The following is an 18932-nucleotide window of genomic DNA, read 5'->3' as shown; positions in this document are numbered from 1 at the left end:
CTGAGATCTTCCTTGAACATCTACTTTAAGACAACACTCATGAAGCAATGAAGGATCAGCTGTGTGCTAGGGACACAAGCTGCGCAGAACTCACTGCAACACACGTACTACCCTTAAATTCCTGTCTCTTTGATCCACTGGATGAATTTTCCAGACATACTCCCTCCCCTGCTTACTCCAAATTTCCTTCAGGAGTGTCCATCTTTCTGTGCACAAGAAGGCACACAATCCTTTCGTGATTATTACAATTTAAGGTTAATATACTTCCACAGTTTAAAGCAGTATCATAAGTAGTCAAAACACAAGTTCAAAGGTACATATGTACTTTTTAAAACACTTAGAAGCAAATAAAACCCAGGTCACACAAAATCCTGGTTTATTTTAAAAGTTAATATGATATTATTTTAAGGTACTGTTGGACAGAATTCTAAGTAGCTGCCATGCCTACATTTCTCTGATAGACAAAGGAATAATACTGCTCTCAATCATAAAGAAATCTTAATGTTTTTGCTATTCTACACAATCTTTGCTTTTGTACTTCATGAAAAAAAATATTGTGTGGGAGAACTGGAAATTCACAGAGCTTTCTTAAATCACTGAGTAAAGGACGAAAAGAAAAACCTGAATTCTCTGAATTCATTACTACTGAAATCAGAGGATGCATTAAATAAAGATAAATTCAGCTTCTTTGTATGTAATTGTTGCACCAATGCCCATCTAATATGAAAAAAGTAATCTGACTAGCTAAACAAACAGAGGTGGTTTTATCCTTGCTTTTATTTGTTTCCACCATTTTTTATTGCAGGCATTACAGGGCTTTATCCAGCACATGTTCCCACAGCCTCAACGATGTGAAACATGGTTGCTCAACTTTACATCATCTTCCCAAAAAAGATGACAAGACAGTCCTGGAATACTTTTACAGGTAGATACTGATGTCAACATAAGCTTTCAACATTTTTTACTTAGGAGATAAACACACGGATACTCCATGATTTCATTCTGCAAGTGGAAGACTAACTCCTTAGTGGAAAAATACTAACAAATGATCAATAGTGAGCACCTATACTCTCATCTTTAGACATTCTTTAAGTTACTGAATTCCCCTTCTGAACATCCACTGCTTGGCAGGGAGCTCACAGCGAAGCAGCAAAAGCAAACACATACACAACACATTGGAAAAACAGGCTCCTTTCAGCTGAGCTGACACAGGAACACAAGTGCAGATCCTATAACACAGCTTTGTGGAAAACTACCCAGCACCATGCACTTGAACAACATAAAACTCACACTTAGGAACAGATTTAATCAGCATTTTTTTTCCAGTAATATTTGATGGGATAAGCAAAACACAGGGGAGAAAAGAAGACATTAAGAACAGACCTCTTTGATGTTTTCTATCCAGCATCTTACCAAAAAAAAGATTACTCAATCGGTTGTTTAGGACTGAATAACAGTTTAAGACAAACAGCAACCCTTCTGCTCCATGACACAACAGTGTAAAATATTGGCAGTCAAGGCTATGCCCGCTGTCCCCAACAGAATTAATGCTACGCACATAAGGAACATGCACCTGCAATCTCCAATACATTTCTGTACTGAACAAAATTAACACAAAGAATAAAAACATTTTAGAATTGACAGGAACTACACGAAATAACTAGACATTGCAAATGACATTTGCATTTTGTAAAGGACATTACCTGGCCTGATTTATTTCTACTTTCCAAAAAAAAAATCCCACTTCTTCCCGTAAGAGTCTTTTTATTTTGTTCACCAATTTAGTTATGTCATTAATATCAAAGATCGCCATCTGTTGTGTATGAAAAGGATGAAAACAATTCAGGAATGTCAGTGAAAGTGAACGTTATTTGCACTTCAGCAGATCATCACAAGTTATCCCATCTGCAGCTGCAAGTTCATGCATGTCACCTGTCTTAAATGAGAAACACTGTAATAGCTCACTTCTACCTTTCTTTTCCATCTCAAGCAGAGAAGTTTCATATTTAATGTATGAAACAGGAAATGATGAAACGATCTTTCCGAAACACATACAGTCTAACAAATAAGCAAAAGACTTGCAAAATAATTTGTAATGATGTCTGAAATAGCGAGGTCCAAAATTACATGACATATTCCCTTTAGTCTATATGTCACTTCTTCCATTTGGTTTTTTTGTTTCTTTTAATTTTAGTGAAACTGTTTAGGTAAGAAATGACTAGTCAAAATAAATAAATTCTGCTCATTGATTCAGAGCAGAATTCAAAGGAATGTGAGATCATACAACTTAGGGGGAAAAAAATTATGTGCAACAATAAGGAAGACTTCCATGCACTTTTAATTAAACTCTGATAATTCATTCTTGGGGAAAAATCTCAAATTAAGAACAGTCATGCAAAGTAGAGGGATCCATCTAAAAAAAAATCCTACCATAATTTACAGCATTCATAACATTCAAGGGGAAGTACAGATGGAAATTAGGGAAATGTTCTTCATTGAGAGGATGATTGGTCACTGGAACAGGGATGTGGTTATGGCATCAAGCCTGCCAGAGATCATGGAATGCCTAGATGCTGCTCTTAGTTATACGGTTTAGTTTCAGGTAGTCCTGAGAACATCAGGGAGTTGGACTCAATGATTCTTACAGTTTCCTTCCAACTTGAGATATTCTATGATTAACTCAGCTATTCCAGGTGCTAAAAATAAATACGCAATTAACTGTTCTTCTAGAGCTACAGACCTCATACATTATCTCCACCTAAATTCCTAGGCAGGGGGAAAGACATAGCCAAGACCTCTTCAGAGAGGTCCAAAACTAAGTTTACAGTACAGGGGCAAAGCAAAAAAAACCCCCAAACCAAAAAACAAAACAAAAACCCCACAAAAATAAACAAACAATCAAACCCCAAACAAACAAAAAAATACCTTATTTAGTTTATCTGAACATTTCCATTGGAGAAACTATTCAAACACTGAAGAGTTCAGCACACCCACTAGGATTTCAAGGAAAGATTAAGAATTTCTTTGACTTTTGAAATGCATTATGGCTGTGTTTTTTCTTTTATTTAAGGAAAAGAAGAATAAACCTCCCCAAATACTGAACTAGAAAACCTGGGATTCATATCCACTTTAGTGCATTTGCTGCCTTAATGTCTATTTTAAGATTCATATTCATTCTAATACAGTTCTACTTCCATAAAATAAAACAAGAAATTGTCTTATTGCTAGTTTCCCAAATGGGCATCAGAGTCCTGAATTCAACTAAAATACTTTTGGAAAAGCTTAAGATCCAGTCTGTTCCCTGTTCCCCCTGTTTTACAAGGGCAAAAGCCCCAAAGAACTCAGAGATCTACAAATATAACATTGTAAGCTTCCTGTGACAGGCATCCTTTCTTCTGAATTTACACAGCACTTTGCACAGGAAATCATCATAGACTCACAAGCAGAACATGTAATTATTGTATAAGACAAAACAAAAACCCAGTTTATATGAAAAATTTGATGCCCACAAAAGGTTCTAGATCACCAGGTAGGAAAATGAAAATTCTATTCAAAAGGCCAGTAATGTAAGCATCCTCTTCACTTCAGATTTTTGCAGCTGCTATTGAGCACCAAACATGCCTGAAGATCATCAAAGATAAGGAGCAACATCTTCACTCTAATATTTGCATATTCTCTGTGGTGTCCCTTCCAGCAGTAAGCTTTCAGGAAGAAACTTATTGACCAACTTCAGCTCCAAATTTTCTTCCAGTCTCACCACCATGTGCAAGCTTTTCATTCCAGGAAACAAAACTAGGAAGGTCAGTGCATGAACATTGCTTTTCTTAAGCTACATGCTCAAGCCCACAGGTCCATTTCTTCCACTTGCATGGAGCAGAATTTTTTAAATGTTTTGTTGCACAGTGCAGCAATAGTATTATGTCAAACAGACCTTTAAAACAACATTTCATTGCTTTCAAAGGGAATGGCCTTAGCAAGATGACTCTAAAATACAATTCTCCCCAAAACATCATTACTATTAAAGACAAGCTCTTTATACCATGCATACAAGAATGCAGAACACAGCCCTGTGACTGAAATAGGCTGGAGCTGAAAGACCTTGTACTAAGGCCAGGATTAACTAGAAAACCAAAACATCAACTGCTTGTACAAACTGTAATTTTAACACGACGATACAAAGAAAAAAAAAAGGAGGGAAAAGGCCTTTCTTGCTAGTTAGGGCACCAAAATATGCCCAGGGTTCATAACCTTCAGATTCTAAACAGCAGCATCAAATGATAGGGGATTTTTCATGTATTTGAGGCAAGGCAATCACCATATATTTATAGATCATAAAATGGTTCATAGAACCATAGAATGGATAAGAAGGAACCTTAAAGATAATCTAGTTCCAGGCCCCCTGCCATGAGACAGAAAATTTATTATTTAGTGCATGAGTTTTTTCCTAAATTTGACAAAAGTTTCACACTCTGACTTGGCAGGTCACTGAAGAGTTAAAATACGATGCAGCAAACTCTGCCTGGTACTTTAGCGATGGCTATCCAACATTTAACAGACCAAATCCCACCTGTAACAAAAGTGCTGCGTTTTCAACAGGAAGGCTGTTGTTTTACCCACTGTCTAACTCCATATTTGGCCATGGTCTTGAATCTAACCAAACATACTTTAGTTTCAGTTTGAGCTGAGAGCTTGATTTCCTCCTCTGTCTCGGACGGGCAGAATGTGTTGCTATTAGTAGAGGCAGTAGCAACATGGACTTTAAATGGCTTCATCTCAGGCACAAGCACAGGATGCACACACACTGCTGTATCACGGTGTCAGCAAACGCTCCCGTAAGCTTATCTCTCAGCATATGCAACTACGTCGGTATTTCAAGCACTTCTGTCAATTCACGGGCAGCTCTGAAAGCTTTCTGGCTTTCACGAACACCCTGAAACATTGTTTCGTACACTTCTGTATTTTATTTCTCCTTTCGCTCGGGGAAGGGAAAGAGGCGGGGGTAGGGGTGGGGGAGGGGAGGGGGGTGAGGGGGGAGGCGGGGAGAAACACGCTCTGGTGAGAATGCCCCGATCAGGAAAACGCCATGAACAGCGGGTTTGGTTCCTCCTTCCCATCAGAATCACGATGGCTTTGGCACTCCAGACACGTGTAAGGCTCCTTCATCGGTGCCACGTACGGCGAGCGCACACCTGGTGTACAAGGGGCCCCGGCTTCCCAGAGTCAGTGAGACCCCGGCCGGGCAGCGAGAAGCGCAACAGCGCCGAAAAAGCGAGGGAACTCCTCTCACCTCGCTCGTTCAAGACACCTATGCCTAATTAACCTGAGACAATTTTCAAGCCGCGGACCACGGGGGCAGCACGACTACGAAGCCTCTCCTGTTCCTCTGGGCAAGCAGCTCCCGCCGGACGCGCCTCCGCCGGGAGGCCCCGCGGCCCCGTCCCGGGCTCCGGCGGCCGCCCGGGTACTCACCGCTGGGAAAGGGCTCCATCTTCCTCCCGGAGTCCGCTCTCAGCGGAGGCGCTGCCACAGCTCTTCACTCCTCCTCCTGCTGCCGCCGCATACTCCCAGGATAGGCTCAGCCCCTGCCCACCGCCAGCACCGCCCCGCAGGGGCCGCAGCGGGAACAGCCCGCGGCTCCCTCCCTGCTCAGCAGCTTTTTCAGGAGAAGGAGCTCCTGCCAGCCAGCACCCGCCGCTGCCTCGGCGCTCACTTCCTCCTCACGCCTGCCTGGGCCCCGCGGCACCGCCTCCTCCCCGCATGGGCCCGCCTCAGGCCGGGGATGCCGCGGTGGGCGGCGGACCTTGAGGGAGCGAGTGTCGGAATGTGGCGTCCCGTGGGCCGCTCCGCAGAGCGGGATGACCCGGCGGCACCCGGGCCCGCTGCGCGGCGGCCACGCAGGCCGTGGCGGTGCCGCCGGGCCGGCTGTGCCTGCATCTCCGTGCCGTGCGCCTTCCGTCGCAATTTAACCTTTTTATTTAAACAAATAAATAAATAATTCCCGTATCATCCAGTACTGTTCTGCTGTGCAAGATGCAAGAATCAAAAGGCACAACCGACTGTGTGAAATGTGACCAAATGATACTACAAAGAAAGACTGGATAGTGTTCAGGAACCAAACACAAGAGACTGAAACAATGAATTATTCAAACCGGACCTGGTATTTGTGAAAGAGAGCCAGGCATCCGTGGTGGATGTCACCATGAAATACAAATGTATTGAAACATCTTTAGAAGTGGCTGCTGTGGAAAAGGCAGATAAGTACAAACATCTTCAAGAACAAATTCAAGTAAAAAACCGCTACAAATACTGTGTTAACGGGTTTTCCACTTGGCACGTGTGGGAAGCAGCATCATGGCAATTACAAACTTTCTAAGGCCCTGGATCTCTCCAGCTCGAGGCAAGAGAGGACTGCCCATGCTTTGGTTTCCAGTGCACTTTTTACTTCTATGGACATTGTGTACATGTTTGCTAGTAAAGCACGTAGTATTGTATCATCTTAACCTATGTAATATTTAATATCTACATAACATCTTGTACTACTGTGTTTATTGTAATATGTATTCATATCTATAATAAAGTATTGATAGGTGACAGTAACACCTGCGGGCAACCCCTCTCCCCCCAGAGGAGTTGGGACACAAGAGACAAAAGTTTGTGATTATGGCTGAACATCAACAAAGATTGAAAGTGAACACCATGAACATAAAGCCACTTCAATCCTCTTGATATTGGGGAGGGATTGTAGGTAGAGCTGCAAAAGGAATCATGGTGCAATATGTCACATACCATCAATTTGGGACAAAATTTTCCTGATGTTGGTCAAGGTAGCTGGGCCATCTACACTTAACCTGGAAAAGGAACGTATAGAAATTATATGTGTTCAATACATAGCCTCATTACTACTTGCCTGTCCCCTGCTACCCGGCAGCTATGCTTCGGCTCTCAGGTGATTGACTGGCTAGCTTTTTTCTTAATACAGGAGATTTTTAGACACTGATTTTTGGGAAAGCAGAAAATATAAGTTGATTACTTCCAAAGAACACAAATTTAATGGACCAATATTTATTTAAAAAATGAAAAAAACTGAATTTAATTGTTCTTTGGGTAAAGAAAGCGACAAAGGCCAGGGGTCCACAATAGCCTAGGCAGTAGTGCAGCCCTGTACCTCTTCTGTGTGTTTCATAAACCTAGAAGTGCACTTTTTCACACATGATCATGTTTCACAGACTTAGTTATGATAACAACCTTGTAGCACAATCTAGGTCAATATCATGTTTCACACTAAGTCCTTGGAGTTTAACATTGGCCCGAATGCTGGGCACAGAGCTGTATGAATTTTAATAACCATTTACATATTCTCAGACACCCCTTAACATACCACAACAGCCCATCCTCAAAAGAAAAACTTCTTAAAATTATTAAATCATCAAATAATTTCTTTTAATAGGGTGACATGTCTCAAGAGCTTTCTTTTCAAAGCACTGACCCTGTCTGGCCTATATTTAAATATATTAAAGAAACATTAATACCTATATAGCTAACTTTGCTGGGATTCTACACAGTGTCATGCAGAGGCTGCAGAGAGGCCTGAATGGTGATTTTTGAGCACCTTATCACTTGCTTTCACCATTCTCCATTTCTACCAATCAAAACCCCTTAATTAGCATAATACATTTTTGTGAAGAGAAAAGCTAAAATAAGATAATGCTCCATTATATGTAGAGAGATTTCCATATCCAGATTTTCCTATTAACATCAAGTTTTAAGATAATACAATGGGAATTCGTCATAAAGGAGAAGTCAGGTACAGAGCTCATTTCTCAGTAGCACTATTTGTACTATGGTAGAAGAATTAGGGTTTTGCTGTAGTTTTGTATAACATCATTTAGAAAAAAAATTGAATGGATTTGGAGGTCCATCTTTGCTCATGTTGGTAAAAATCTAGAATTTCTACAATATGATTTTTTTAAAAAGTGGGTCTAAAAGTTACAGGTCCTTTTCACTATAAAATAAATACAGTTTTTAGTTATAGCTTGTGAGTGCTTTATAAAAGTGAAGAATTTTAAACTGGTTCTTTTTTTCAGATTTTAAGTCAACTATTATCACAATTTTTTTTGGTTTTTTTTTTGGTTTTTTTTTTTAAGATGCAGAGTAAAACATTTCTTTCATTAAATATAAATATATCCTAAATATATCCTTGGAGCATCTGCAATAACCTGTATTGTGCCTTAGTTTGGTAGCTTCCATTTAGCAATATCTTTATTGAGACTTTTTCATGGGTTAAAATATGTTTGCCAGCAACCCTTCACCTTTTTCATCTTTGAAGACAAACTATCTCTGAAGAATGCTTTAGATCTTTCAGCTTTTAAACACCTGAAAACATGACTCAGACTGTCTTTTTCCGGTTTATTTTTTCTGGTGAAGGCCACAGAGATTTCATGAACAGTACAAGTGTCAGTAGACACTTGGGTGCTTTTGACCCAGTGGAAAGTTTTCAATTGTTTTCAACCAGATCTGCACATAAGAAGCAATTACACACAGTAAAGCTTTGTAGCTGAGAAGTTGCCAAGCCTCCAGGGGTTGGAAGGTGAGGGTTCATCAGTCTTGCTAAAACATGTCAGAAGTAGCCCAGACTCAGGTGTGGAACCGGTGAATCATTTGGCTGACAACCTTAAAATAAGATGAAAAAATTGTCCCAACAAATCCTTGTGCCTAAAGCTTGAGCCGAGAGATAAGGGATGGGGAAGTTCTTTTTATTTGTTGACTGAAGTGGTTAATACTACTGATTAATATGTTAACTTCTTCCTTAATGTGAGGTTTTGTATTTAAAGCCAAAATTGGTTCTTTGGTGTGCACACCACTCTGAACAAATGTGAAACACTCATCCCCTGCCAGCAGGAACTACAGCTGCTTGTAACTGCTGTCCACTCAGAGTACTGTCCCAAGCAATCCATAGCACTGTGTATCCAAAATAAATATCCTTATCTATGCGTCTATGTATTTCTACAGGTGTAACCAGTTAAATCATTTAAGTAAATAGTTTTGTGAACAGTGGAGCTAAATGAGGCATGGTTGTTTTCGCATATCTTAACTTGTTGCAGATTCTTGCTAGGCGAAGCAGCTGCTCCCACAGAAGCGTCACTGCTATGTGCTTTATGTTGCCTTACGGTTGTACCTTTCAGCAATACTTCCTAGATTTATGTTCCTCTTTTAAATAGAGTGTGGTTAAGTTTACACTGTTACCTTGCCTCTCTCCACATCTCTTTCAGAAACTTTAGGACCACTGTGTATTTTCTTAGAATTCAGCAAACCCTTTATTCTCTGCAGCCTAGAACAAGCATTTGACCTGGTGCCCAGTCCCAGCTGCAGTCCCATTCTCAATAGACATGTAGAAATAAATATGTGGCACGTGAGCCTTTGGATGGATTACAGTGCTACATTACAGATAAAAAACCCCCAAGCTATTGTAAGGAAGAGTCATAGCAGGGTTAGGACACTAGAACATTTTACTGTACTATAGTCACTTTGCCATAAATGCTTTTCTTGTTTCTCTGATTTCCTTTAATTCATAAAAATAAATAAGCTACTGTAAGAACTTTCAGGTCCCAAAATTAAACCAGTGTATTTTTCCCTTTCTCTTGGAATATTACTAGTATGTTTATATCTCAATCTAAAGACCTTCATCCAGTGTTTCATTTCTTTAAAAAAGCATGTACTAGCTAGAAACTATCATGTACTATAAATATATCCACCAGGTAGCACAGAAGTAATTTGCCAGTTTTTGTGCCCAGAATGCTATGGGGAATGATGCAAAAGTTGCTTTTTCCATAGGTGAAATTAGTGTGATGATTTAGGCAGATTTAGCAGCTTACTACTTTCCAAAATGGCAATGTCCTCTTCCCTGCTTAGTTCTTGCCTCATGTTTCACTGCTTACCTTACACCAACACTAATGCTTGTTATATTCCTCTATGGGCTGATTTCAACTCTTCAGCTGCCTAATCTAGCTGAAAACTAATTCACCAAAATAATGGATAATTTAATTTTGGGTTATAGTTTTATCAGAATCTGCAAAGTATCTGGATAACAATAGCAAAAAGACGACTCATAAATACACAGCTAAGCAACCTCAGCTGAGAACTCTCCTCTGCTTCCAGTGATAAACTGTCTATGCCAATCTGCCACTTAGGGTTCTGTTCTTCAGCTGATCCATTGATCATCCCTAGATTTGTCTCTCTTTCCAGTGATTCTATTCTCAGCTCAGCTCAAGAAACAGTCACTTCCTCTTATCCACCATTAATTGAAGCTATATTGCATTGAAAATAACCATTCTTAAATATTGCGAAAAAATGGTAGCAAATTGATTCACTAAGACAGAACTTTTATACAGTACGAAGTCTGCCCAGAATAAATCCACACTGAGCATTTTAAAGGCACTTAGTATTGAAAACACTTTTTCTTATTGAAGTCAACAGTAAATTACATCAACAGCAGTAAAGCAACAATGGTTGTGGATTTTGAGAACTTCAATTACTGTGCTTAATGAACAAGATATAAAAAGGATGCTTAATAAATAAGAGATAAACATAAGTATCCCATTTTTATAGCCACAATAACACTGGAATTTAAGAAGGTATCCATGCTTGTGGCTCATCTCTGAAGTACCTCATTAAGCAACTAAATAGTATTATTTTCTCCTTTTCCAAAACTCCTCTCCAAAACTGGAGAGCTGGTGAAGAACTATGTCTGAAATTATCAACCACTTATCAGATGCAGTGCAAAACTAGCACTATTTATTTAATGTATTTTTATTAATATATTTATTAATTTTTGTCTAGTACTATGAAGTTAAGTGATGTAAATCAGAGAAGTATTGAATATGATAAATATGAAATTGATGAACCATCTAAAGTAACTTTGCTATTGATATGCTGTGTTCTGTGAACCTGCTTACCATAAGGTATTTAGCTGATTCATGTGTTCTCGATCTTCCATAAAGCAGAAGCAAGCACAAGGCGTAGTGGAATGGTCATTGTAACACATCCATATTATTACATATACTTCTCTGAAGTGTTCAGTGTTGACATCCCTAATTTGATTCTATTTGCACAGGGCAATGAGGGCAAAACCCCTTGCACCTATTAAAAAGATTATAAAAGAAAAATGTGAGAAAACAGTGTGCATAACACTTCTGTAGTAAATAGTGTACTTTAGTGATGATCTGTCATAGTCTTGAATTATTTAGAAAGCTGTAGACCTTTTACTTGCTACAAAAATGTAGCCTTCAGTCAGATAGCATATGTAACAGGGTAGAGAACATACCCTATGCTAAACAAGGTGCACATGCCAGTGGCATTTATTAAGCCATGGTGATCTAACTTACAGCATCTCAAGACAACAAGAAAGTATAAAGTCTTGCCAAGGTGTTTGAGCTCTAATTCAAGTATATATTCAGAAACTAGAGTTCTTTCCACTTGCCTGTAGTGAATTTTTCAGTGGTGTGTTTATTTCACTGAAAGTATATCCACGTGTTGGCAGTGTTCCTTTAAAAACAAATCTTTGAGAAAGGCAGGTAGCAAATGACCTGATAACACCGTGTTGAAGAGACATATCATTGTTTCTAATTAAACATTGTAATTACGTTACTAAGTTTTTAAATAAAAAGTGGAAACAATTTCAGATATTAATACAATCCTTTTATTTTCTCTCTTTTAAGGAATAATGCTTAAATGGTAATGCTTTAATTCTAAATGCTAATGCTTCAATCTTAATGCTTTTAGCCCCTTTTTATTCCTGTTATCCATTCTAAGCAGTGGATTGAACTTAATGGGGTTTTTGTGCTGCTGCTTGATGCTAGTTATGTGCTATTTTGAGAAACTAGCTATAGAATTGTTGCTGATATTAAAATTATAGTCTACATCTGTCCTTTGAAAAGTCTCTGTTCATACATTTTTTCCACAACCACATTAAGAAATACCGATTTTGTGTGATTCTTCTTATTAGAGTAGCAGTATGTTTACAAGACTTCCGCAGAGAAAGTAAATGCTGTCTGAGTCACAAAACAGTGCAGTGAATACTTGTGGGTAAGATATATGATCACACACACAGAGGTGTGTGAACTTTGCAGCTGATGGCAGATAGGAAAGATAGCTCTGGGTAGTGTACAAAAACATTAATTTAAAATCCACTGGCCATTTGGTCAGGCTAACTTTGACCCAGCATATTATATAGATGTGAAATGATAGACAATCCAAATAGCTGAAAAGCACATAATTTACCAGACAGGTATCACTAGCAGTTAGCAAAACTTGGTATGGATTAGAAATTCATAATCCTCCCACCTCTGGCTCCAAATGCAGGGAATAATTACCAGTAATGAAAGCAGCAGCACTGCACGAAACTGTTTCTAGACATAAGACATAGTACTGGATAATGACATTTTATCTGGAAAGGGAAGGGGAAAGGGAAGTGCAAGGGAAAGGGAAAGGGGAAGGGAAGGGGAAGGGGAAAGGAGAGGGAAGGGGAAGATACAATTCTCTAAAACAACTAACTGCAAGTGTGCTTATGCAATTACTAGCCTGGTGTTGCAACATCCTAGCTTGTTTTCCAAAATACCCACAGCATGTCTGCACTTATCAGTCCCTATCATAATTAAAACACCATTCTTTCTATCCTACTCTCTCCACCCACTTCATTAACCTCAATAGTATAGGAAACCTATGCAGAAAACCTAAGCCACTGTTTAGTAACCAAGCTCCTAAGAATGGGATATGGAGAACAGCTCACTTGAACCCTACAACTTTGAACTTTTCACACTAACCCCGAGTTATCCTCAGTGACACAGCAAAAACAGTGACCAAATAGCGTGATGCCAGGAATGTTAGAGTTACTTCAACAGTCTTAGGAAGTGCTGATCTAGTGAAAATAAAATAGTTGGTTGTGAATAACATCCAAGAGTCTTGCAGTCCTGTTCCTGAGGAATTCATGTGACTTGGATTGTGTGTACAGCAGCTTGTTTGTGCTTGCTGTTCTGAGATAGTTTATTGATGAGTTTAGCACTCATCAATACTACCTTGGAAAAGGATCAGTGTCTTGAAGGAAGAGAGGTGTAGAGGCTATAAAGAAGGCTTGTAAGACTATGCTGTAGGTGAAACTTTCAAAGTACTTTTCATGTCTGGAGGGAATCTTACAAAACCGTCATGAACACCAGGAGATGCACACACTGTTAGAACTGAATGATGCTTGATAGGATGTCTGTCTGGAATGCAGAGCATGCCTTTTGAAACATCAATGTTCTATGAGAGAATATAATACTAGGAATATGCAATATAATCAGCACATAACAATGTCAGGGGTAGTCAACTGAACATCCAACAACTGCCTTGAATCACTTAGTGCTGATTCACAGCAGTATGTTTCAAGCATAGATAATGCTGTACAACTGCCAAATGAGAATACAAGCTGCAAACAAAACCAGTCACACTAATATGAGAAGGCTACTAAAAGAAAGAACATCTCCATAGGCAGCCGACAAGATGTTGCTTCCATATTTAACTAAAAATTTTGTGAGACGAGTGTGTGCCTGATGGATGCTGGTATCCAATAATAGCATTGCCTCACACAAGCTCTTTCTATGGCAAAGGTTTCTGGGCACACCCACTTGAAGAGAAATCTGAGCTGATCATAAACAAGCAAGGCTGGGGCTGGGAAGCAGCCGGAGCATATGCCTCCCCAAGACAGTCAGCTCTATGGCACTAATGTGGCACCTGAGCGCCGCAGTGTGCAGAGGTGGTGAAGTGCCACGACCTTCCCAAAAGCGTCCCCAGAAAGAGGGAGCCGCTTTGGCTCTGAGGCCAAATGCAGGCACAGGCACATGCACCCTTGGTGATCCAACCACTCAATCACACGTCCAAAAGGCGGCGATCAGTGGAACAGAGGTGAAAAGGGTCTTTTGTATGGGGTTCCAGCAACAAGAGTTAATTCCACAGATAGAGGGCCCACGAACAAAAGACAAAGTAGAGGAGGAGGTGTAGGTTTATATAGGGGGCCGGTAGCAGCAGGGAAACATTAGAACCAATGGTTTGAGGGCAAGGAGGCAGAGTGAGGGTGGAACAAAGGTAAAACAACCAATGGGGAAGTAGGAGGGGTGGGCAGGAGAACAGAAACCATTGGGAGAACCCAGAGAGAAGAACTTTCTAGAGGGGAGCCACACAAGGTATAAAGGGGTGGGGACCAACAGGCCAATCCAGAGTACAGAAACAGCACACATTAACATAATAAAACATTGTGGGAAGGCTCCTTGTGGTCACCACAACGTTGGGGGCGGTTCAGGACTTAGGGGCTGTCCCACCAGCAGACCTGTTTTGTCCCTGGGCCAGCTGGCCCACTGGTCTTGATGACACACTGCAACTCCTGAGCTTCGTGAAACACTTGGACTGAATTCCTCAGAAGACACTGGAGTCTTCGGCAAAGGAACTTTATTGCGTCCAGATTCCCCTTGGCTTGCAAACTCAGATGCTTAGCTTCTTACTTTCACTTCCAAGTGAAAAAGAAATCAACTAGAAAGACAAAAAGGCACATAGAAAAGTCTAAACTCTCTATGTATGATGAAAGGGTTTATATTTAGCTTTATTTAATTTTGCTTCAGTTACTGTTCCTATAAGCACCAGAAAATAATATCCTACCAAAAAACAGGTGCCTAACTAAGGAAAATAACTTCTTTCTTCGTTCAGTTGTGAAAAGATACTAGCAAAAATTAAAGTAAAAAACCTTAAAAAAACCCCTTGTGGTTATACCAGCAAGATGACATGATGTCACATGGAGGTTTTTTTAAATCCCCCTTTCAAGTGCCAACTGATGAATCACAGGCCAGAAGTACAATATTCTTAGACCAAATTTAAGGTGTCATGTGGCTGATAATATTGAAATATTCCTACTTGCCTAACTACTTTTGAGATCCAGTTATTTGGTATATTTCATCTTACGGACAACGTATTTAAGCTACAGAAAAAATAATGTCTTCAGCTGCTAAAACTTGGAGGTACACTGATATATGTCTTGTATGTTTATGCTTGGAAATACTGAGAGTGATAAATAGCAAAATCTTCGACGAAAGCTCAGGCACTTCCTAGAATGAGTTGAGAGCTTTTCAGAGTAGTTTTGGAAAAGCATTGCTTGCCAAACTGCATTTTTTCCCCAGAAACGTGCTGTTGCTAATAAAATGTTAGTTGGCAAAGATTTTTTACATCAGATGTGGAATTCCTAGTTGGTTTTAAAGAGAGATTAATCTAATGAATTACCTGGCAATCGTAGTAGTCTTCTATAATGCAGGTGTCTTTGGATATGTCAGCATTTGATATTTAACTCAGCCTGAAGAAGGTAATCCTTGCCTGTGCTGAATAGAAGTACCAATGATTTCTTGTTCTGTCCCCATTAGGCTGTCCACTCTGTTCTTCTTTCTGTCATATCACTAGGGGCAGAAGCTGGAGAGGAAGATGACTAGAGACAGAGAATCGTAGAACTTGGATCAGCCATGTTCTCTGGCTTAGCACATGCCTGTAAAATACACACAAGAAAGTAGCTCATCCTAAATCTGAAGAGTCATCTGATCTGCCAAAGTGTTACTGGGATATAGTAAAGATCAATTACACATCCTGAAATGTTGGAGGGAACTTGAAAATAGCAAGGACTTGATTTTAGGTCGCTGTGTCCTAGTTAACATACTAATTCTTGCAGTCTTATGCACAGTATGTATTACAGCTGAGACAGTATTAAGGTCAAAATCTGTCCCTAACAGATGAGTTGCTAAGGTCCTTAGTGAGACAGATGGTGTGATTCTGCAGGCCTGACCACTCATCACCTCTAAGTCAGGTAAAGTTAGAACTGTAATCTGAGCAGCCAAGCCTTAGGTAAGTGTCCTGACTACTTGCAACTGAACAATACAAAGCTTTGTCTTGTTGTTATTTCGTTTGTTTGTTTGTTTTTTGTTTGGTTTGGTTTTGGTTTTGGTTTTTGCTTGGTTGGTTGATTGGTTGGTTTGAGGTTTTAGGGGTTTTTGTTTTGTTTTGGGATTTTTTGTTTGTTTGTTTTTCTGCAGGTAGAATATTTCCTCAGAAACATTCCTAAATTCATTTTCACATAAACCTCGGTACTGTTTTCCGATAAGCAGTCATTCCAACTTCGTTCCTTTCAGTCCTGAATTACACATTTAGTAAAAATTTATTAGTAGTTTGTTGGGCAGAAAGTGAACAGGAGAAGTTCACCAGCAGTAAAGCAATTAAATCAGAAATGTCAGAGTGGAGTAATAACCTAACTTCAGAGTAGATTCACTTAATAAATTTTGTTCATCAGACTGTGTGTCTGCACACAGTCATTTGTAGTGTACCCAATGATTCCAGCAGTAGTTCATTACACCATTGTAACTTTATCTCATGCTTGATCTCTTCTCTCTACAACTTCAGAGTAGCCAGGTGTACTACTGTCTGTGACAGTATTTTCTTCTGAAATTGAATTCATCATCTTCATATTCACACATCACTCTACAGTTATTTTGTGCAAAATTACTTAACATGAGGAAAATATGGAGTATATAATGGAACAAAGCAAGTATAGAAAATTAAGGGAAATTACCTAACAGCAATGGCTGGCCATTGCTAATAACAAGCCCTCTGGTTTTGAAAGAATTGCTAGACCAAAGTAGCAGTGGTCAAGCAGAAAGAACAGCTCCCAACAAGCCAATTTGTATAGGCATTGAGTAATATATTTTCGAGTTCTTTCACAGAGGATTATTAGGGCTATTAGCAGAATTCAATTAGTTGTGCAATTTTCATCTTCTTAAATGTAAAGAAAAATCTCACTGTATACAGTAGTATTTCTCATCATCTGGGACCCTGAACTTTACAGGAAGTGGAAGATATCAGATACTGTCAGGGAGCAGCTCCCCACTTTGTTATCAATTTGCTTTCTCTGGGGCATACAAATGATTTCTAGCTATAATAACTAGCTGTGAGAGTTTACACGAGTTACCTACCTTTACTTCCTATTGGCAGAGCACTTCTCCAAGAGAAGAAAGGGACTGTGATCACATGTAGCCACTGAAGAGTAGCTGATTCTCACCTCTTTCCACCCAGTCCTCGAAATGTCAGGTAAGCTAAAGGCAGATCAACTTTCAAAGCATCTAAAGGACTTCTGTTTCTGTGCTGGATGTGGCTAAAACAAATCTCAGAGAGGGAATGCATTTAGCCAAAATGAATATGAAAGATGAACTATATATAATGACGTAAAAACCAGCTAGAGATAACGGTGTGATCAGTTGTCAGATACAGAATCTCTCAGCTCCCAGAAATTGTAGACTGGGATGCAGCGTTCAGGGCTTGGGCCAAAGTGTGTTTCAAGTTGATCATCCAGGCCTTGTAAAATTCTTAGTCACTTTGGAAACCTAGCTGCACAGTCTTAGCCTTCCATTGTATGAGGCAGCTGGATGCTTCCTGGGAGTCTGCTTCCTCAGGAATAAATGAACTTTTTTCCATCCAAAATGTCAATTTAATAATTTTAACAATCTTAGAAGTAAGAGTCAAATCGTTGTGGGTGCTGACTAACTTGAATGGTTTGTATAGTGTATTTTGTTGGCTAAATGCCTTTAAGGCAACATACCAATAAGCTCCCTCTAGAACGTTGTGCTATAGGTTTTTAAATGAGCCTGCTGTCTTTTTGTGCTTTTACATATTGCTCACTGATCTGGGGAACATGGGAGTGGGGGAAAACAGAGTGTAATATTGTACACCATTTATTTCACCTATTAGTGCCTTAGCTCTTTTGAAAGTTCTAAAATAACAAAGTGAATAAACACTTTCGGCTAGGGGAGAAACTGAATTAAGAACTTGCCATGTAGGAAACTAGCTGAAACCAGGACACTCTTCTCCCAGGTTTCTGACTTTATTCTAGAGAATTTTTCAGACTACCACTGAGAGGAGACTCCATTTGAGACCACTGTTGCAAAGAAAGCTTTCAAGAGAAAGTTTCAATAAAATGTGGAATCTTAGCAGAAGGAGATGAGAGAGTTTGGAGTGAGAAAAATTGAAGAAATAATTTGATTTAAAGTCATATAGCAGCTCATTGACAGAGCCAAAAGTGGAATGAAATCCTCTAACCCATCATCATATTTCTACTGGACTAATTCTCTGTAGCAAGTTCTGGAAGCACCTGTAAAGAAATTTAATAAATATCTAATAAATCTATTTTCTCTGTCCTACATCCTTCCAGTTGAGTCAATTCAGCCTGCACCCAAAAGCTTTTAGCAGTACCACATTCATTTTTTTTCTGTTACCAAAACTGTAAAAGGCAAAAATAATAATAAACTTGAAGAGAGGAATAGAAGGAAATAGGAAAAAATAGCTACTCTTCTACTCTTAAACTTAACTCTTAAAAGGTGATATTTGCAGCATTGTATCATGACAACACTAATGTGTTCACAGCCCTTTGTTTTTTTTAGAGCAGGTGCCCTTTCCAAACATATTGGCCAGTTTTGAAACAGGGAAAACCTCTCAAGATTCCTGCCAGCTTACACGTATACCTTTGCTCTTGCCAGCTTCACCAGGTTTGACTATTTGCCCTGAGATTTTCTTTCTGAATGAACACTATATCCAAATCACGACCACCAGCAGAGAACAGAAACACTTACATCCTTTCTCACTTTGATCATATATATCAGACATCATACCAATCCTTTTTAACCTGGATTCAGCAGCTGGTCTGAGCCTGTTGAGAATTTTCACCAGCTGTCTGATGCTCCTAGTGATGGTATCTGACACAATCTCATTGGTTTACAGCCGCAGTCCATGGTTCTCCAGAGGCTTACAGACAACTAAATAAAGAAATGTCAATCAGTGCCTAATTTGAGTCAGCTTTAGTCAAGCACCTCTACCAGAAGACCATT

General features: G+C 39.5%; 1 protein-coding gene and 1 long non-coding RNA gene across 3 annotated transcripts in view; both read right to left on the bottom strand.

Moving 5' to 3' along the window:
* The window catches only part of LOC121662412 (leucyl and cystinyl aminopeptidase), a 54972-nt gene extending 49261 nt beyond the window's left edge, over positions 1–5711 (bottom strand). The window contains exon 1 of one of the 2 annotated variants that reach the window (XM_042023532.1): positions 5470–5711. Coding sequence is in view for 1 of the 2 variants with exons in the window: in XM_042023531.1 (XP_041879465.1) it covers positions 5470–5488 (19 nt within the window). In the remaining variant the exon portion in view is untranslated. The remainder of the gene's footprint in view (positions 1–5469) is intronic. The other variant, XM_042023531.1, reaches the window with a different exon arrangement.
* An 8747-nt stretch (positions 5712–14458) lies between these two features.
* On the bottom strand, positions 14459–18052 carry LOC121662411. The gene is made up of 3 exons (XR_006015285.1): positions 17028–18052; positions 15298–15553; positions 14459–14556 (listed from the first exon to the last, which is right to left on the bottom strand). It is a non-coding gene; the product is annotated as an uncharacterized LOC121662411 (long non-coding RNA).
* Positions 18053–18932: the final 880 nt, after the last annotated feature.

The sequence above is a fragment of the Corvus kubaryi genome, unplaced genomic scaffold (assembly GCF_017639235.1).
Source record: "Corvus kubaryi isolate FWS band 111438036 unplaced genomic scaffold, C.kubaryi_AGA036_p1.0 37249, whole genome shotgun sequence".
NCBI lineage: Eukaryota > Metazoa > Chordata > Aves > Passeriformes > Corvidae > Corvus > Corvus kubaryi.
This window is presented reverse-complemented; position numbering and strand designations above follow the sequence as displayed.